Source organism: Carcharhinus amblyrhynchos, unplaced genomic scaffold (assembly GCF_965287045.1).
Source record: "Carcharhinus amblyrhynchos unplaced genomic scaffold, sCarAmb.v2.hapA chromosome_1077, whole genome shotgun sequence".
In the NCBI taxonomy this organism is placed as follows: domain Eukaryota; kingdom Metazoa; phylum Chordata; class Chondrichthyes; order Carcharhiniformes; family Carcharhinidae; genus Carcharhinus; species Carcharhinus amblyrhynchos.
This window is the reverse complement of record NW_027650817.1, coordinates 17,501-39,296: the sequence shown is the minus strand read 5'-3', so window position 1 is coordinate 39,296 and position 21,796 is coordinate 17,501. Positions and strand designations below refer to the sequence as shown.

General features: G+C 49.5%; 1 protein-coding gene across 1 annotated transcript in view; it reads left to right on the top strand.

Annotated features, from left to right (window-relative positions):
* Window positions 1–4,242: 4,242 nt before the first annotated feature.
* The window catches only part of LOC145340501 (immunoglobulin epsilon heavy chain-like), a 29,407-nt gene continuing 11,853 nt past the window's right edge, over window positions 4,243–21,796 (top strand). The window contains exons 1-5 of the mRNA XM_080184970.1: window positions 4,243–4,595; window positions 12,244–12,561; window positions 15,008–15,328; window positions 19,031–19,348; window positions 20,746–21,066. Coding sequence (XP_080041096.1) covers window positions 4,256–4,595; window positions 12,244–12,561; window positions 15,008–15,328; window positions 19,031–19,348; window positions 20,746–21,066 — 1,618 coding nt within the window. The 5' untranslated portion in view covers window positions 4,243–4,255. The remainder of the gene's footprint in view (window positions 4,596–12,243; window positions 12,562–15,007; window positions 15,329–19,030; window positions 19,349–20,745; window positions 21,067–21,796) is intronic.

Here is a 21,796-nt window from a genome sequence, read left to right as displayed (position 1 = left end):
ATGTGGCACAATGGGTTACACGACTGCCTCACAGCGCCAGGGACCCAGGTTCGATTCCCGGCTCGGGTCACTGTCTGTGCGGAGACTGCACATTCTCCCCATGTCTGCGTGGGTTTCCCCCGGGTGCTCTGGTTTCCTCCCCACAGGACAAAGATGTGTAGGTTAGGGGGGATTGGCCGTGCTAAATTGTCCCTTAGTGTCCAAAGATGTGTCGGTTAGGGTGGATTGGCCGTGCTAAATTGTCCCTTAGAGTCCAAAGATGTGTAGGTTCGGGGGATTGGCCGTGCTAAATTGTCCCTTAGTGTCCAAAGATGTGCAGGTTAGGGTGGATTGGCCATGCTAAATTGTCCCTTAGTGTCCAAAGATGTGTAGGTTAGGGTGGATTGGCTGTGCTAAATTGTCCCTTAGTGTCCAAAGGTGTGTAGGTTAGGGTGGATTGGCCATGCTAAATTGTCCCTTAGTGTCCAAAGATGTGTAGGTTCGGGGGATTGGCCATGCTAAATTGTCCCTTAGTGTCCAAAGATGTGTAGGTTAGGGTGGATTGGCCGTGCTAAATTGTCCCTTAGTGTCCAAAGATGTGTAGGTTAGGGTGGATTGGCCGTGCTAAATTGCCCCTTAGTGTCCAAAGATGTGTAGGTTAGGGTGGATTGGCCGTGCTAAATTGCCCCTTAGTGTCCAAAGATGAAGTTAGGTGGATTATATGGAGTTTAATGTGGGTAAGTGTGCATTTTGGTCAGAAAAAGTGGGACCTTGACTTATTACCTAAATGGGAAGAGACTTCAGGATGCCCTGGTGCAGAGGGATCTGGTTGTCTTGGTCCATCAGTGACAGAAAAGTAGCACTCAGGTACAGCAAATAATAAAGGAAGCAACTGGAATGTTGGCATTTATAGGGAAAGGAATCGAATATAAAGGTGAGGAAGTATTGTTACAAATATACAAGGCAATACTGAGGACTCACCTGGAGTATTGTGTAGAGTTTTGGACCCTGTATCTGAAGAAAGAAGGAATGGCCTTGGAGGCAGTTCACAGGAGGTTTACTGGATTGTAGTGAAAACAGTTCAGAAAGCCCCACCAACGCCTCTACTTTCTCAGAAGACTGAGGAAATTTGGCATGTCCGCTACGGACTCTCACCAACTTTTACAGATGCCCCATAGAAAGCATTCTTTCTGGTTGGATCACAGCTCGGTCTGGGATCCTGCTCTGCCCAAGACCGCAAGGAACTACAAAAGGGTGGTGAATGTAGCCCCCAATCCCATCACACAAACCAGCCTCCCATCCATTGACTCTGTCTACACTTCCCGCTGCCTCGGGGAAAAGCAGCCGGGATAATTAAGGACCCCCCCCCCCCACACACACCCCGGACATTCTCTCTTCCACCTTCTTCCATCGGGAAAAAGATACAAAAGTCTGAGGTCCCGTACCGACTGACTCAAGAACAGCTTCTTCCCTGCTGCTGTCAGACTTTTGAATGGACCTACCTCGCATTAAGCTGATCTTTCTCTACACCCTCGCTGTGACTGTAACACTACATTCTGCACCCTCTCCTTTCCTTCTCTATGAACGGTATACTTTGTCTGTATAGTGCAGAAGGAACAATCCTTTTCACTGTATCCCAATACACGGGACAATAATAAATCAAATCCAATCAAATCCCTAGATTGATTCCGGGGATGAGGGGCTTGTTGTACGAGGAGAGATTGAACAGTTTAGGCCCATACTCTCTGGAATTGAAAAGAACAAGGAGAAAGCGGATTGAGGTTATACAAGATGATCAAAGAACAAAGAAAATTCCAGCACAGGAACAGGCCCTTCGGCCCCTCCAATCCTGCACTGACCATGCTGCCCCCGACTGAACTAAAACCCCCTCCCCTTCCGGGGACCGTATCCCTCTATTCCCATCCTATTCATGGATTTGTCCAGACGCCCCTTAAAACTCACTATCGTATCCGCTTCCACTCCCTCCCCCGGCAGCGAGTTCCAGGCACCCACCCCCCTCTGTGTAAAAAATCTGCCTCGTACATCTCCTTTAAACCTTGCCCCTCGCACCTTAAACCTGTCCCCCCCCCAGTAATTGACTCTTCCACCCTGGGGGGGAAAAGCTTCTGACTATCCACTCTGTCCCTCATCATCTTGTAGACTTCTATCAGGTCTCCCCCTCAACCTCCAGTGAGAACAAACCAAGTTTCTCCAACCTCTCCTCAGAGCTAATGCCCTCCATACCAGGGGCAACATCCTGGTAAATCTTTTCTGTCCCCTCTCCAAAGCCTCCACATCCTTCTGGTAGTGTGGGTGACCCAGAATTGAACTCTATATTCCAAGTGCGGCCTCACTAAGGTTCTATAAAGCTGCAACATGACTTGCCAATTTTTAAACTCAGTGCCCCCGGCTGATGAAGGCAAGCATGCCGTATGCCTTCCTGACTACCTTCTCCACCTGCATTGTCACTTTCAGTAACCTGTGTACCTGTACACCCAGATCCCTCTGCCTATCAATACTCTGTGTACCTGTACGCCCAGATCCCTCTGCCTATCAATACTCTGTGTACCTGTACACCCAGATCCCTCTACCTATCAATACTCTGTGTACCTGTACGCCCAGATCCCTCTGCCTATCAATACTCTGTGTACCTGAACACCCAGATCCCTCTGCCAATCAATACTCTGTGTACCTGTACGCCCAGATCCCTCTGCCTATCAATACTCTGTGTACCTGTACGCCCAGATCCCTCTGCCTATCAATACTCTGTGTACCTGAACACCCAGATCCCTCTGCCAATCAATACTCTGTGTACCTGTACGCCCAGATCCCTCTGCCTATCAATACTCTGTGTACCTGAACACCCAGATCCCTCTGCCTATCAATACTCTGTGTCCCTGTACACCCAGATCCCTCTGCCTATCAATACTCTGTGTACCTGTACGCCCAGATCCCTCTGCCTATCAATACTCTGTGTACCTGTACGCCCAGATCCCTCTGCCTAGGCAAAATGCCCTGGTTCCGTCGACCAAAATGCATCACCTCGCATTTATCTAAATTAAACTCCATCTGCCATTGGTCAGCCCACTGGCCCAATTGATCAAGATCCCGTTACAATTGGAGATAACTTTCTTCACTGTCCACTGTGCCACCAATCTTGGTGTCATATGTAAACTTACTAACCATGCCTCCTATATTCTCACCCAAATCATTAATATAAATGATAAATAACAGTGGGCCCAGCACTGATCCCTGAGGCTGGTCACAGGCCTCCAGTTTGAAAAACAACCCTCTACAACCACCCTCTGGCTTCTGTCAAGAAGCCAATTTTGTCTCCATTCAGCAACCTCACCCTGGATCCTGTGAGATTTAACCTTATCCAACAACCTGCCATGTGGTACCTTGTCAAAGGCCTTGCTAAAGTCCATGGAGACAACATCAACTGCACTGCCCTCATCTACCTTCAAAAAACTCAATCAAATTTGTGAGACATGATTTTCCACTCACAAAACTGTGCTGACTGTCTCTTTTAAAAAGCATTTAGACAGTTACATGGGTACGATGGGTATAGAGGGATATGGGGCAAATGTGGGCAATTGGGATTAGCTTAGGGGTTTTAAAAAAGGGATAGCATGGACAGGTTGGGCTGAAGGGCCTGTTTCCATGCTGTAATCTTTTATGACTCTGTGTTAAGGATTCATGCTTTCTCTCTTTTGCTCTCTCTCACTCTCTTTTTCTTTCTCTCCTCTCTCTCTCTCTGTCTCTCTCTCTCTCTCTCTGTCCTCTCTCTCTCTCTCTCTCTCTGTCTCTGTCTCTCTCTCTCTCTCTGTCTCTCTCTCTCTCTCTCTCTGTCTCTCTCTCTCTCTATCTCTCTCTCTCTCTCTCTGTCTCTCTCTCTCTCTGTCTCTCTCTCTCTCTCTGTCTTTCTCTCTCTCTCTGTCTCTCTCTCTCTCTGTCTCTCTCTCTCTCTCTGTCTTCTCTCTCTCTCTGTCTCTCTCTCTCTCTCTCTCTCTGTCTCTCTCTCTCTGTCTGTCTCTCTCTCTCTCTCTCTGTCTCTCTCTGTCTCTCTCTCTCTCTCTGTCTCTCTCTCTCTGCTCTCTCTCTCTGTCTCTCTCCTGTCTCTCTCTCTCTCTGTCTCTCTCTCTGTCTCTCTCTGTCTCTCTCTCTCTCTCTCTCTCTGTCTCTGTCTTTCTCTCTCTCTGTCTCTCTTTCTCCATTATTCTCTCTAATTCCAGGCCTGGTATTGGCCGGTGGGAACTTTCGATTTTCCTCCACGATGATGGATGTGATGGAGGGTGAGGCGGTGACCATGGAATGTAGATACTCTCGCAGGACAGATGACCGCTACCTGATCTGGGGTTACGTCGCTCCGGGTACTGGGGTAATCAAGCAGCTTCTCCATTGGGAACCACAGTCGCGGGTCCCCGTCTATGTCACCCCAGATGCCCACCGCTATGTGGCAGTCAAGAACTTTGCCCGTAAGTTCATGAGCCTGAAAATTGCCAACGCCACCAAGCAGGATTCCACGAGGTACTTCTGTCAACTGACTGACCAAGCTGGGCAGGACAACAGGACGGATTTCTGTGGCTGTGGAACTACACTCAACGTCCAACCCGGTAAGGCAGGGTCCTCACTGCAGGTAGTCAGCTCGGACACTGAGGTCCGAGAACACCTGACACTGCAGCTGGAGTACTGTGTGCAGTTTTGGGCGCCGCACCTGCGCAAAGATATTTTGGCCTTGGAGGGAGTGCAGAGGAGGTTTACTAGGCTGATACCGGAGTTGAGGGGGTTGAGCTATGAGGAGAGGCTGAATAAACTAGGCTTGTACTCGTTAGAGTTTAGAAGAATGAGGGGAGATCTCATTGAGACGTATATGATGATGAATGGGATGGATAGGATAGAGGTGGAGAGACTCTTCCCGCTCAGAAAGGACAGTAGGACTAGGGGGCACAGCCTCAAGATAAAGGGGGGGGGCGGTTTAGAACGGAGTTGAGGAGGAACTTCTTCACTCAAAGGGTGGTGAATCTCTGGAATTCTCTGCCCGTTGAAGTGGTGGAGGCTGCCTCGCTAAATATATTTAAGACGCGGGTTGATGGGTTTTTGATAAGAGAGGGGATTAAGGGTTATGGGGAGAGGGCGGGAAAGTGGAACTGAGACACGACAGATCAGCCATGATCTTATTGAATGGCGGGGCAGGCTCGAAGGGCTAGATGGCCGACTCCTGCTCCTATTTCTTATGTTCATATGCAGAAGGAGACCATTCAGCCCATCAAGGCTGCACCAACCTCAATCCCAACCTTAGCCCCATTCATCTTAGCCCCATATATTTACCCCAGCTAATCCCCCTGACACCAAGGGGCAATTTACCATGGCCAATCCCCCCTAACCTACACATCCCGGACACTAAGGGGCAATTTACCATGGCCAATCCACCCTAACCTACACATCCCGGACACTAAGGGACAATTTAGCATGGCCAATCCACACTAACCTACACATCCCGGACACTAAGGGGCAATTTACCATGGCCAATCCACCCTAACCTACACATCCCGGACACTAAGGGACAATTTAGCACGGCCAATCCACCCTAACCTACACATCTTTGGACACTAAGGGACAATTTAGCACGGCCAATCCACCCTAACCTACACATCTTTGGACACTAAGGGACAATTTAGCACGGCCAATCCACCCTAACCTACACATCTTTGGACACTAAGGGACAATTTAGCACGGCCAATCCACCCTAACCTACACATCTTTGGACACTAAGGGACAATTTAGCACGGCCAATCCACCCTAACCTACACATCTTTGGACACTAAGGGACAATTTAGCATGGCCAATCCACCCTAACCTACACATCTTTGGACACTAAGGGACAATTTAGCACGGCCAATCCCCCCAACCTACACATCCCGGACACTAAGGGACAATTTAGCACGGCCAATCCACCCTAACCTACACATCTTTGGACACTAAGGGACAATTTAGCACGGCCAATCCACCCTAACCTGCACATCTTTGGGACACTAAGGGACAATTTAGCATGGCCAATCCACCCTAACCTGCACATCTTTGGGACACTAAGGGACAATTTAGCACGGCCAATCCACCCTAACCTACACATCTTTGGGACACTTTATCATTTCTATTAATGATTTGGATGAGAATATAGGGGACGTGGTTAGTAAGTTTACAGATGACACCAAGATTGGTGGCACAGTGGACAGTGAAGAAAGTTATCTCCAATTGTAACAGGATCTTGATCAATTGGGCCAGTGGGCTGACCAATGGCAGATGGAGTTTAATTTAGATAAATGCGAGGTGATGCATTTTGGTCGATTGAACCAGGGCATTTTGCCTAGGCAGAGGGATCTGGGCGTACAGGTACACAGAGTATTGATAGGCAGAGGGATCTGGGTGTACAGGTACACAGAGTATTGATAGGCAGAGGGATCTGGGTGTACAGGTACACAGAGTATTGATAGGCAGAGGGATCTGGGTGTACAGGTACACAGAGTATTGATAGGCAGAGGGATCTGGGCGTACAGGTACACAGAGTATTGATAGGCAGAGGGATCTGGGTGTACAGGTACACAGAGTATTGATAGGCAGAGGGATCTGGGTGTACAGGTACACAGAGTATTGATAGGCAGAGGGATCTGGGTGTACAGGTACACAGAGTATTGATAGGCAGAGGGATCTGGGTGTACAGGTACACAGAGTATTGATAGGCAGAGGGATCTGGGCGTACAGGTACACAGGTCACTGAAAGTGGCAATGCAGGTGGGGAAGGTAGTCAAGAAGGCACACGGCATGCTTGCCTTCATCGGCCGGGGGCACTGAGTTTAAAAATTGGCAAGTCATGTTGCAGCTTTATAGAACCTTAGTGAGGCCGCACTTGGAATATAGTGTTCAATTCTGGGTCACCCACACTACCAGAAGGATGTGGAGGCTTTGGAGAGGGGACAGAAAAGATTTACCAGGATGTTGCCCCTGGTATGGAGGGGCATTAGCTATGAGGAGAGGTTGGAGAAACTTGGTTTGTTCTCACTGGAGGTTGAGGGGAGACCTGATAGAAGTCTACAAGATGATGAGGGACAGAGTGGATAGTCAGAAGCTTTTTCCCCCCAGGGTGGAAGAGTCAATTACTGGGGGGGGGACACAGGTTTAAGGTGCGAGGGGCAAGGTTTAAAGGAGATGTACGAGGCAGATTTTTTACACAGAGGGGGGTGGGTGCCTGGAACTCGCTGCCGGGGGGAGGGAGTGGAAGCGGATACGATAGTGAGTTTTAAGGGGCGTCCGGACAAATCCATGAATAGGATGGGAATAGAGGGATACGGTCCCCGGAAGGGTAGGGGGGTTTAGTTCAGTCGGGGGGGCAGCATGGTCAGTGCAGGATTGGAGGGGCCGAAGGGCCTGTTCCTGTGCTGGAATTTTCTTTGTTCTTTGATCATCTTGTATAACCTCAATCCGCTTTCTCCTTGTTCTTTTCAATTCCAGAGAGTATGGGCCTAAACTGTTCAATCTCTCCTCGTACAACAAGCCCCTCATCCCCGGAATCAATCTAGGGATTTGGTTGGATTTGATTTATTATTGTCCCGTGTATTGGGATACAGTGAAAAGGATTGTTCCTTCTGCACTATACAGACAAAGTATACCGTTCATAGAGAAGGAAAGGAGAGGGTGCAGAATGTAGTGTTACAGTCACAGCGAGGGTGTAGAGAAAGATCAGCTTAATGCGAGGTAGGTCCATTCAAAAGTCTGACAGCAGCAGGGAAGAAGCTGTTCTTGAGTCGGTCGGTACGGGACCTCAGACTTTTGTATCTTTTTCCCGATGGAAGAAGGTGGAAGAGAGAATGTCCGGGGTGTGTGTGGGGGGGGGGGTCCTTAATTATCCCGGCTGCTTTTCCCCGAGGCAGCGGGAAGTGTAGACAGAGTCAATGGATGGGAGGCTGGTTTGTGTGATGGATTGGGGCTACATTCACCACCCTTTTGTAGTTCCTTGCGGTCTTGGGCAGAGCAGGATCCCAGACCGAGCTGTGATCCAACCAGAAAGAATGCTTTCTATGGGGCATCTGTAAAAGTTGGTGAGAGTCCGTAGCGGACATGCCAAATTTCCTCAGTCTTCTGAGAAAGTAGAGGCGTTGGTGGGGCTTTCTGAACTGTTTTCACTACAATCCAGTAAACCTCCTGTGAACTGCCTCCAAGGCCATTCCTTCTTTCTTCAGATACAGGGTCCAAAACTCTACACAATACTCCAGGTGAGTCTTCAGTATTGCCTTGTATATTTGTAACAATACTTCCTCACCTTTATATTCGATTCCTTTCCCTATAAATGCCAACATTCCAGTTGCTTCCTTTATTATTTGCTGTACCTGAGTGCTACTTTTCTGTCACTGATGGACCAAGACAACCAGATCCCTCTGCACCAGGGCATCCTGAAGTCTCTTCCCATTTAGGTAATAAGTCAAGGTCCCACTTTTTCCGACCAAAATGCACACTTACCCACATTAAACTCCATATAATCCACCTAACTTCATCTTTGGACACTAAGGGGCAATTTAGCACGGCCAATCCACCCTAACCTACACATCTTTGGACACTAAGGGGCAATTTAGCACGGCCAATCCACCCTAACCTACACATCTTTGGACACTAAGGGACAATTTAGCATGGCCAATCCACCCTAACCTACACATCTTTGGACACTAAGGGACAATTTAGCACGGCCAATCCCCCCAACCTACACATCCCGGACACTAAGGGACAATTTAGCACGGCCAATCCACCCTAACCTACACATCTTTGGACACTAAGGGACAATTTAGCACGGCCAATCCACCCTAACCTGCACATCTTTGGGACACTAAGGGACAATTTAGCATGGCCAATCCACCCTAACCTGCACATCTTTGGGACACTAAGGGACAATTTAGCACGGCCAATCCACCCTAACCTACACATCTTTGGGACACTTTATCATTTCTATTAATGATTTGGATGAGAATATAGGGGACGTGGTTAGTAAGTTTACAGATGACACCAAGATTGGTGGCACAGTGGACAGTGAAGAAAGTTATCTCCAATTGTAACAGGATCTTGATCAATTGGGCCAGTGGGCTGACCAATGGCAGATGGAGTTTAATTTAGATAAATGCGAGGTGATGCATTTTGGTCGATTGAACCAGGGCATTTTGCCTAGGCAGAGGGATCTGGGCGTACAGGTACACAGAGTATTGATAGGCAGAGGGATCTGGGTGTACAGGTACACAGAGTATTGATAGGCAGAGGGATCTGGGTGTACAGGTACACAGAGTATTGATAGGCAGAGGGATCTGGGTGTACAGGTACACAGAGTATTGATAGGCAGAGGGATCTGGGCGTACAGGTACACAGAGTATTGATAGGCAGAGGGATCTGGGCGTACAGGTACACAGAGTATTGATAGGCAGAGGGATCTGGGTGTACAGGTACACAGAGTATTGATAGGCAGAGGGATCTGGGTGTACAGGTACACAGAGTATTGATAGGCAGAGGGATCTGGGTGTACAGGTACACAGAGTATTGATAGGCAGAGGGATCTGGGCGTACAGGTACACAGGTCACTGAAAGTGGCAATGCAGGTGGGGAAGGTAGTCAAGAAGGCACACGGCATGCTTGCCTTCATCGGCCGGGGGCACTGAGTTTAAAAATTGGCAAGTCATGTTGCAGCTTTATAGAACCTTAGTGAGGCCGCACTTGGAATATAGAGTTCAATTCTGGGTCACCCACACTACCAGAAGGATGTGGAGGCTTTGGAGAGGGGACAGAAAAGATTTACCAGGATGTTGCCCCTGGTATGGAGGGGCATTAGCTATGAGGAGAGGTTGGAGAAACTTGGTTTGTTCTCACTGGAGGTTGAGGGGAGACCTGATAGAAGTCTACAAGATGATGAGGGACAGAGTGGATAGTCAGAAGCTTTTTCCCCCCAGGGTGGAAGAGTCAATTACTGGGGGGGGGACACAGGTTTAAGGTGCGAGGGGCAAGGTTTAAAGGAGATGTACGAGGCAGATTTTTTACACAGAGGGGGGTGGGTGCCTGGAACTCGCTGCCGGGGGGAGGGAGTGGAAGCGGATACGATAGTGAGTTTTAAGGGGCGTCCGGACAAATCCATGAATAGGATGGGAATAGAGGGATACGGTCCCCGGAAGGGTAGGGGGGTTTAGTTCAGTCGGGGGGGCAGCATGGTCAGTGCAGGATTGGAGGGGCCGAAGGGCCTGTTCCTGTGCTGGAATTTTCTTTGTTCTTTGATCATCTTGTATAACCTCAATCCGCTTTCTCCTTGTTCTTTTCAATTCCAGAGAGTATGGGCCTAAACTGTTCAATCTCTCCTCGTACAACAAGCCCCTCATCCCCGGAATCAATCTAGGGATTTGGTTGGATTTGATTTATTATTGTCCCGTGTATTGGGATACAGTGAAAAGGATTGTTCCTTCTGCACTATACAGACAAAGTATACCGTTCATAGAGAAGGAAAGGAGAGGGTGCAGAATGTAGTGTTACAGTCACAGCGAGGGTGTAGAGAAAGATCAGCTTAATGCGAGGTAGGTCCATTCAAAAGTCTGACAGCAGCAGGGAAGAAGCTGTTCTTGAGTCGGTCGGTACGGGACCTCAGACTTTTGTATCTTTTTCCCGACGGAAGAAGGTGGAAGAGAGAATGTCCGGGGTGTGTGTGGGGGGGGGGGTCCTTAATTATCCCGGCTGCTTTTCCCCGAGGCAGCGGGAAGTGTAGACAGAGTCAATGGATGGGAGGCTGGTTTGTGTGATGGATTGGGGGCTACATTCACCACCCTTTTGTAGTTCCTTGCGGTCTTGGGCAGAGCAGGATCCCAGACCGAGCTGTGATCCAACCAGAAAGAATGCTTTCTATGGGGCATCTGTAAAAGTTGGTGAGAGTCCGTAGCGGACATGCCAAATTTCCTCAGTCTTCTGAGAAAGTAGAGGCGTTGGTGGGGCTTTCTGAACTGTTTTCACTACAATCCAGTAAACCTCCTGTGAACTGCCTCCAAGGCCATTCCTTCTTTCTTCAGATACAGGGTCCAAAACTCTACACAATACTCCAGGTGAGTCTTCAGTATTGCCTTGTATATTTGTAACAATACTTCCTCACCTTTATATTCGATTCCTTTCCCTATAAATGCCAACATTCCAGTTGCTTCCTTTATTATTTGCTGTACCTGAGTGCTACTTTTCTGTCACTGATGGACCAAGACAACCAGATCCCTCTGCACCAGGGCATCCTGAAGTCTCTTCCCATTTAGGTAATAAGTCAAGGTCCCACTTTTTCCGACCAAAATGCACACTTACCCACATTAAACTCCATATAATCCACCTAACTTCATCTTTGGACACTAAGGGGCAATTTAGCACGGCCAATCCACCCTAACCTACACATCTTTGGGACACTAAGGGACAATTTAGCATGGCCAATCCACCCTAACCTACACATCTTTGGACACTAAGGGGCAATTTAGCACGGCCAATCCACCCTAACCTACACATCTTTGGACACTAAGGGACAATTTAGCACGGCCAATCCACCCTAACCCACACATCTTTGGACACTAAGGGACAAGTTAGCATGGCCAATCCACCCTAACCTACACATCTTTGGGACACTAAGGGACAATTTAGCACGGCCAATCCACCCTAACCTACACATCTTTGGACACTAAGGGGCAATTTAGCATGGCCAATCCCCCAAACCTACACATCTTTGGACACTAAGGGACAAGTTAGCATGGCCAATCCACCCTAACCTACACATCTTTGGGACACTAAGGGACAATTTAGCACGGCCAATCCACCCTAACCTACACATCTTTGGGACACTAAGGGACAATTTAGCACGGCCAATCCACCCTAACCTACACATCTTTGGGACACTAAGGGACAATTTAGCACGGCCAATCCACCCTAACCTACACATCTTTGGGACACTAAGGGACAAGTTAGCACGGCCAATCCCCCGAACCTACACATCTTTGGACACTAAGGGAGAATTTAGCATGGCCAATCTTGAACAAGGATTCCCAAGTCCCTTTCTGATTTCTGAAGCATTTTCCCATTTAGAGAATAGTCTCTGTCTCCATTCCTCCTTCCAAAGGGAATAACCTCACACTTTTCCACCTTGTATTCAGGGTCAGAATGTGGTCACTTCAGGGTCTGGGTCCCGCGGTTTTGACTTCTCTCTCTCTCGCTCCGTTCTGTCCACAGTGCCTCCATCCTCCCCTCCCTCGGTCTATCTCCAGTACCCGTCCCCGGGGGAGATCTCGCACCAGGGTTCGGTCGATCTGCTCTGCCTGCTGACTGGATTCTACCCGCCCCGGGTTGGAGTTGCCTGGTACGTGGACGGAGCGGAGGTTTCCTCGGGAATTAGCCAGCAGCCTGTTTCCAGAGACCCCCAGGACCGTTACAGCACAGTCAGCCGATTAGAGATCAGCGGGCAGGATTGGGTCAGAGCGGATTCGTACAGATGTGTGGTGTCCCACTCCGCACTGAGACAGCCAATCGTGAAAGAGATCCGGACCAGAGGTGAGTGCCTGGATTACCAGTGGGAGAGAGAGGGATGTGGGCATTGACCATGTGTCTGAGTGTGGTTACAAGAAAGAGTTTTATCCCCTTCACCTCCCTTCGTAATCTCCTGCAGGAAGCGTTCATCTATTCTGAATCATAGAACATGGAAAAACTACAGCACAAACAGGCCCTTCAGCCCACAAGTTACACCGATCCTATCCCTACCTACCAGGCCTATCTATAACCCTCAATCCTATTAAATCCCATGTACTCATCCAGAAGTCTCTTAAAAGACCCCAGCGAGTTCGCCTCCACCACCACCGACGGCAGCCGATTCCACTCACTCACCACCCTCTGAGTGAAAAACTTACCCCTGACATCTCCTCTGTACCTGCTCCCCAGCACCTTAAACCTGTGTCCTCTCGTAGTGACCATTTCAGCCCTGGGAAATAGCCTCTGAGAATCCACCCTATCTATTCCTCTCAACATTTTATAAACCTCTATCAGGTCGCCTCTCAACCTTCGTCTCTCCAGGGAGAAGAGTCCCAGCTCCCTCAACCTATCTTCATAAGGCATGCCTCCCAAACCAGGGCAACATCCTTGTAAATCTCCTCTGCACCCTCTCATGGTTTATTAATATAAAGGCCTGATACTTGGTCTAAGTGAATAATTAACAAGATATTTTATTATAAATAACCAGGAACTTTAACGAAACAAGTAACACGTTATTCGGATTGGCGGTTGGTGACTAGTGGGGTGCCCCAGGGGTCGGTGCTGGGGCCTCAGCTATTTACCATTTATATAGATGATCTGGAGGAGGGAACTGAGTGCAGGATGTCGAAATTTGCTGATGACACCAAGATTGGGGGAAAGGCAAATTGTGTGGAGGGTGTGGAGAGTCTGTAGAAGGATCTAGATAGGCTGGGCGAATGGGCCAGGAAATGGCAAATGGAATTTAATGTTGGCAAGTGTGAGGTGGTCCACTTTGGTAGGAAGAATGGTAGGAAGGATTATTACTTACGTGGCGAAAACTGCAGCGTGCGACGGTGCAGAGGGACCTCGGGGTCCTTGTGCATGAGTCGCAAAAACCCAGCCTGCAGGTGCAGCAGGTGGTCAGGAAGGCGAATGGGATGCTGGCCTTCATAGCGAGGGGGATTGAATATAAAAGTAGGGAGGTCTTGCTGCGGCTGTATAGGGCATTGGTGAGGCCGCAGCTGGAGTACTGTGTGCAGTTTTGGGCGCCGTACTTACGCAAGGATATTTTGGCCCTGGAGGGAGTGCAGAGGAGGTTTACTAGGCTGATACCGGAGTTGAGGGGATTGAGCTATGAGGAGAGGCTGAATAAACTAGGCTTGTACTCGTTGGAGTTTAGAAGAATGAGGGGAGATCTCATTGAGACGTATAAGATGATGAATGGGATGGATAGGATAGAGGTGGAGAGACTCTTCCCGCTCAGAAAGGACAGTAGGACTAGGGGGCACAGCCTCAAGATAAAGGGGAGGCGGTTTAGAACGGAGTTGAGGAGGAACTTCTTCACTCAAAGGGTGGTGAATCTCTGGAATTCTCTGCCCGTTGAAGTGGTGGAGGCTGCCTCGCTAAATATATTTAAGACGCGGGTTGATGGGTTTTTGATAAGAGAGGGGATTAAGGGTTATGGGGAGAGGGCGGGAAAGTGGAACTGAGACACGACAGATCAGCCATGATCTTATTGAATGGCGGGGCAGGCTCGAAGGGTTAGATGGCCTACTCCTGCTCCTATTTCTTATGTTCTTATGTAACTAAAGCACGGTTTGGCTGAAATGCTATTTGACGAATACAAGGCACATTCCTTCCCAGAACAGTAATAACAGAATTTATCAAAGAAATTCTCTCTCAGTGTAACCCAAACAGGGGTGTGGCGACGAGGGGACAGTCACAGTCACTTCATTGCGGTGTTAATGTAAGCCTCACTTGTGACATTAATAAATCAACTTTAAACTTCACTTTAAAAAAAATTATACAACCAGGCTTGGTGGAATTCAGAAGTCTTTGGAGTTCCTCCGTAGTTTTTTGCCGTCTGTGAGGTCCTCCGGAACAAAGGGAATTACAGCACGGGAACAGGCCCTTCGGCCCGTCCAAGCCTGTACTAACCATGCTGCCCCTAGACTGAACGAAAACCCCCTACCCTTCCGGGGACCGGAGATAGATCGGTTCCTGATTAATAAGGGGATCAGGGATTATGGGGAAAAGGCAGGAGAATGGGGGATGAGAAAAATATCAGCCGTGATTGAATGGGGGGAACAGACTCGATGGGCCGAGTGGCCTCACTCTGCTCCTGTGTCTGATAGTCTGATGAATCGAGAGGTCAAGCTTTGACTGAGGGAGAATTTAGCACGGCCAATGGATCTCCCCAGCATGTCTTTCAGACTGTGGGAGCGGAGATGAATGAGTGGTGGTTAATAACTGTTTGTCCTGACCCCTGCAGCTCGCTATCCCACTCCACCTGAGGTTAACATCCTCCCTCCCAGCTATGAGGAAATGGACGGCAAAGGCACAGCGACCATAACCTGCCAGGCTATTGGCTATCGCCCCAGGAACATCCGATTCAACTGGCTGGTGAACGGGAGAGAGACGAGTTTCAGACGGGAGTCCGGAGAACCGAGGGAGATCGGATACGAGACCTACAGCTCCAACAGCAGCCTGAAGGTGTCCGCCACAGAATGGGAGAAAGGATCCACCTTCACCTGTCTCATCAAGCACCTCTCATCCTCGACACCAATCACACGCAGTCTCAGCAACCGTGACGGTGAGAGATCCCACCACAGCTTAATCACAGAGTTAACCTGCGCCAGCACTGTCCCCCCCCCTTCATACACTCCCAGCACGGGGTTAGATACGGAGTAAAGCTCCCTCTACACTGTCCCCCCATCAAACACTCCCAGGACAGGTACAGCACGGGGTTAGATACAGAGTAAAGCTCCCTCTACACTGTCCCCCCCATCAAACACTCCCAGGACAGGTACAACACGGGGTTAGATACAGAGTAAAGCTCCCTCTACACTGTCCCCCCATCAAACACTCCCAGGACAGGTACAGCACGGGGTTAGATACAGAGTAAAGCTCCCTCTACACTGTCCCCCATCAAACACTGTAAAAAGTCTGACAACACCAGGTTTTAGTCCAACCGATTTATTTGATAATACTCACAAGCTTTCGAGGGGACTGCCCCTTCGTCAGGTGAATGGAGAGTTCTGGCCTCAGACAGAGGCCGCTACACTGTCCCCCTATCAAACACTCCCAGGACAGGGACAGCACGGGGTTAGATACAGAGTAAAGCTCCCTCTACACTGTCCCCCTATCAAACACTCCCAGGACAGGGACAGCACGGGGTTAGATACAGAGTAAAGCTCCCTCTACACTGTCCCCCTATCAAACACTCCCAGGACAGGGACAGCACGGGGTTAGATACAGAGTAAAGCTCCCTCTACACTGTCCCCCATCAAACACTCCCAGGACAGGGACAGCACGGGGTTAGATACAGAGTAAAGCTCCCTCTACACTGTCCCCCATCAAACACTCTCAGGACAGGGACAGCACGGGGTTAGATACAGAGTAAAGCTCCCTCTACAGTGTCCCCATCAAAACTCCCAGGACAGGTACAGCGCGGGGTTAAATACAGAGTAAAGCTCCCTCTACACTGTCCCCATCAAACACTCCCAGGACAGGGACAGCACGGGGTTAGATACAGAGTAAAGCTCCCTCTACACTGTCCCTCCATCAAACACCCCGAGGACAGGTACAGCACGGGGTTAGGTACAGAGTAAAGCTCCCTCTACACTGTCCCCCCATCAAACACTCCCAGGACAGGTACAGCACGGGGTTAGATACAGAGTAAAGCTCCCTCTACACTGTCCCCATCAAACACTCCCAGGACAGGTACAGCACGGGGTTAAATACAGAGTAAAGCTCCCTCTACACTGTCCCCCCATCAAACACTCCCAGGACAGGTACAGCACGGGGTTAGGTACAGAGTAAAGCTCCCTCTACACTGTCCCCATCAAACACTCCCAGGACAGGTACAGCACGGGGTTAAATACAGAGTAAATCTCCCTCTACACTGTCCCCCCATCAAACACTCCCAGGACAGGGACAGCACGGGGTTAGATACAGAGTAAAGCTCCCTCTACACTGTCCCCCATCAAACACTCCCAGGACGGGTACAGCACGGGGTTAGATACAGAGTAAAGCTCCCTCTACACTGTCCCCCCATCAAACACTCCCAGGACAGGTACAGCACGGGGTTAGATACAGAGTAAAGCTCCCTCTACACTGTCCCCGATCAAACACTCCCAGGACGGGTACAGCACGGGGTTAGATACAGAGTAAAGCTCCCTCTACACTGTCCCCCATCAAACACTCCCAGGACAGGTACAGCACGGGGTTAGATACAGAGTAAAGCTCCCTCTACACTGTCCCCCCCATCAAACATGCCCAGGACAGGAGTCTAATGGCCGCTTTCTGTGCTGTGAGATTGTGGGATCCACGGATTCTATCCCGTGATCCTGGAGCAACATTTAACACAGTAAAAAGTCTGACAACACCAGGTTTTAATCCAACCTATTTATTTGATAATATACTCACAAGCTTTCGAGGGACACCCTCTTCGTCAGGTGAATGGAGAGTTCTGGCCTCAGACAGAGCATATAACGTACAGACAGTTTACAGATTACTGATTAGAATGCACTTTATCCTGGACCACAATGTCTTCACCTTCAACAACCAGTTTTTCATCCAGACACATGGAACAGCCATGGGGACCAAATTTGCACCTCAATATGCCAACATCTTCATGCACAGGTTCGAACAAGACTTCTTCACTGCACAGAATCTTCAACCGATGCTGTACACTAGATACATCGATGACATTTTCTTCCTTTGGCCTCATGGTGAACAATCACTGAAACAACTATATGATGATATCAACAAGTTCCACCCCACCATCAGACTCACCATGGACTATTCCCCAGAATCAGTTGCATTCTTGGACACACGCATCTCCATTAAGGACGGTCACCTCAGCACCTCACTGTACCGCAAGCCCACAGACAATCTCACAATGCTCCACTTCTCCAGTTTCCACCCTAAACATGTTAAAGAAGCCATTCCCTATGGACAAGCCCTCCGTATACACAGGATTTGCTCAGATGAGGAGGATCGTGACAGACACCTCCAGACCCTGAAAGATGCCCTCGTAAGAACAGGATATGGTGCTCGACTCATAGATCGGCAGTTCCGATGCGCCACAGCGAAAAACCGCACCGATCTCCTCAGAAGACAAACACAGGACACAGTGGACAGAGTACCCTTCGTCGTCCAGTACTTCCCCGGAGCGAAGAAGCTACGACATCTTCTCCGGAGTCTTCAACATATCTTTGATGAAGACGAACATCTCGCCAGGGATATCCCCACACCCCCACTTCTTGCTTTCAGACAACCACACAACCTCAAACAGACCATTGTCCGCAGCAAACTACCCAGCCTTCAGGAGAACAGTGACCACAATACCACACAACCCTGTCATAGCAACCTCTGTAAGACATGCCGGATCATCGACATGGATACCATCATCACACGTGAGAATACCATCCACCAGGTACATGGTAAATACTCTTGCAACTCGGCCAACATTGTCTACCTGATACGCTGCAGGAAAGGATGTCCCGAAGCATGGTACATTGGGGAGACCATGGAGACACTACGACAACGGATGAATGAACATTGTTCAACAATCACCAGGCAAGACTGTTCCCTTCCTGTTGGCGAACACTTCAGTGGTCACGGGCATTCAGCCTCTGACCTTCGGGTAAGCATTCTCCAAGGCGGCCTTCACGACACACCACAGCGCAGAGTCGCTGAACAGAGACTGATAGCCAAGTTCCGTACACATGAGGACGGTCTCAACAGGGATCTTGGGTTCATGTCGCACTATCTGTAACCCCCGTGACTTGCCTGGGTTTGCAAAACCTCACTTACTGTACTGTCTGGAGACAATACACATCTCTTTAAACTGTGATCAGTGCTCCTTCCACTCACATTGTCAGCCACTTCAGGTCTTGAACAGCAGGTTAGGTGTAAGGATTCGCATTCTAATCAGTAATCTCTAAACTGTCTGTGCTTTATATGCTCTGTCTGAGGCCAGAACTCTCCATTCACCTGACGAAGGGGCTAACCCCGAAAGCTGGTGAGTCTATTATCAAATAAATAGGTTGGACTAAAACCTGGTGTTGTCAGACTTTTTACTGTGTTTACCCCAGTCCAACGCCGACATACCCACATCAGCAATATTTAACCCCAGGTGAAACCCCAGGACGGGGGATGGGGAAATGCCTTTGGCCATTCGGCCCATTGAATTAGGTGCTAGGGTTCAGCCTGAGATTGGACATCGGGAGGGATTTTGCGTTCTCCCGCGGTTTTGACTTCTCTCTCTCTCGCTCCGTTCTGTCCACAGTGCCTCCATCCTCCCCTCCCTCGGTCTATCTCCAGTACCCGTCCCCGGGGGAGATCTCGCACCAGGGTTCGGTCGATCTGCTCTGCCTGCTGACTGGATTCTACCCGCCCCGGGTTGGAGTTGCCTGGTACGTGGACGGAGCGGAGGTTTCCTCGGGAATTAGCCAGCAGCCTGTGTCCAGAGACCCCCAGGACCGTTACAGCACAGTCAGCCGATTAGAGATCAGCGGGCAGGATTGGGTCAGAGCGGATTCGTACAGATGTGTGGTGTCCCACTCCGCACTGAGACAGCCAATCGTGAAAGAGATCCGGACCAGAGGTGAGTGCCTGGATTACCAGTGGGAGAGAGAGGGATGTGGGCATTGACCATGTGTCTGAGTGTGGTTACAAGAAAGAGTTTTATCCCCTTCACCTCCCTTCGTAATCTCCTGCAGGAAGCGTTCATCTATTCTGAATCATAGAACATGGAAAAACTACAGCACAAACAGGCCCTTCAGCCCACAAGTTACACCGATCCTATCCCTACCTACCAGGCCTATCTATAACCCTCAATCCTATTAAATCCCATGTACTCATCCAGAAGTCTCTTAAAAGACCCCAGCGAGTTCGCCTCCACCACCACTGATGGCAGCCGATTCCACTCACTCACCACCCTCTGAGTGAAAAACTTACCCCTGACATCTCCTCTGTACCTGCTCCCCAGCACCTTAAACCTGTGTCCTCTCGTAGTGACCATTTCAGCCCTGGGAAATAGCCTCTGAGAATCCACCCTATCTATTCCTCTCAACATTTTATAAACCTCTATCAGGTCGCCTCTCAACCTTCGTCTCTCCAGGGAGAAGAGTCCCAGCTCCCTCAACCTATCCTCATAAGGCATGCCTCCCAAACCAGGCAACATCCTTGTAAATCTCCTCTGCACCCTCTCATGGTTTATTAATATAAAGGCCTGATACTTGGTCTAAGTGAATAATTAACAAGATATTTTGTTATAAATAACCAGGAACTTTAACGAAACAAGTAACACGTTAACTAAAGCACGGTTTGGCTGAAATGCTATTTGACGAATACAAGGCACATTCCTTCCCAGAACAGTAATAACAGAATTTATCAAAGAAATTCTCTCTCAGTGTAACCCAAACAGGGGTGTGGCGACGAGGGGACAGTCACAGTCACTTCATTGCGGTGTTAATGTAAGCCTCACTTGTGACATTAATAAATCAACTTTAAACTTCACTTTAAAAAAAATTATACAACCAGGCTTGGTGGAATTCAGAAGTCTTTGGAGTTCCTCCGTAGTTTTTCGCCGTCTGTGAGGTCCTCCGGAACAAAGGGAATTACAGCACGGGAACAGGCCCTTCGGCCCGTCCAAGCCTGTACTAACCATGCTGCCCCTAGACTGAGCGAAAACCCCCTACCCTTCCGGGGACCGGAGATAGATCGGTTCCTGATTAATAAGGGGATCAGGGATTATGGGGAAAAGGCAGGAGAATGGGGGATGAGAAAAATTATCAGGTGTGATTGAATGGGGGGAACAGACTCGATGGGCCGAGTGGCCTCACTCTGCTCCTGTGTCTGATAGTCTGATGAATCGAGAGGTCAAGCTTTGACTGAGGGAGAATTTAGCACGGCCAATGGATCTCCCCAGCATGTCTTTCAGACTGTGGGAGCGGAGATGAATGAGTGGTGGTTAATAACTGTTTGTCCTGACCCCTGCAGCTCGCTATCCCACTCCACCTGAGGTTAACATCCTCCCTCCCAGCTTCGAGGAAATGGACGGCAAAGGCACAGCGACCATAACCTGCCAGGCTATTGGCTATCGCCCCAGGAACATCCGATTCAACTGGCTGGTGAACGGGAGAGAGAGGAGTTTCAGACGGGAGTCCGGAGAACCGAGGGAGATCGGGTACGAGACCTACAGCTCCAACAGCAGCCTGAAGGTGTCCGCCACAGAATGGGAGAAAGGATCCACCTTCACCTGTCTCATCAAGCACCTCTCATCCTCGACACCAATCACACGCAGTCTCAGCAACCGTGACGGTGAGAGATCCCACCACAGCTTAATCACAGAGTTAACCTGCGCCAGCACTGTCCCCCCCTCTTCATACACTCTCAGCACGGGGTTAGATACGGAGTAAAGCTCCCTCTACACTGTCCCCCCATCAAACACTCCCAGGACAGGTACAGCACGGGGTTAGATACAGAGTAAAGCTCCCTCTACACTGTACCCCCATCAAACACTCCCAGGACAGGTACAACACAGGGTTAGATACAGAGTAAAGCTCCCTCTACACTGTCCCCCATCAAACACTCCCAGGACAGGTACAGCACGGGGTTAGATACAGAGTAAAGCTCCCTCTACACTGTCCCCCCATCAAACACTCCCAGGACAGGTACAACACAGGGTTAGATACAGAGTAAAGCTCCCTCTACACTGTCCCCATCAAACACTCCCAGGACAGGGACAGCACGGGGTTAGATACAGAGTAAAGCTCCCTCTACACTGTCCCCCCCATCAAACACTCCCAGGACAGGTACAGCACGGGGTTAGATACAGAGTAAAGCTCCCTCTACACTGTCCCCCCATCAAACACTCCCAGGACAGGTACAGCACGGGGTTAGATACAGAGTAAATCTCCCTCTACACTGTCCCCATCAAACACTCCCAGGACAGGTACAGCACGGGGTTAGATACAGAGTAAAGCTCCCTCTACACTGTCCCCCCATCAAACACTCCCAGGACAGGTACAGCACGGGGTTAGATACAGAG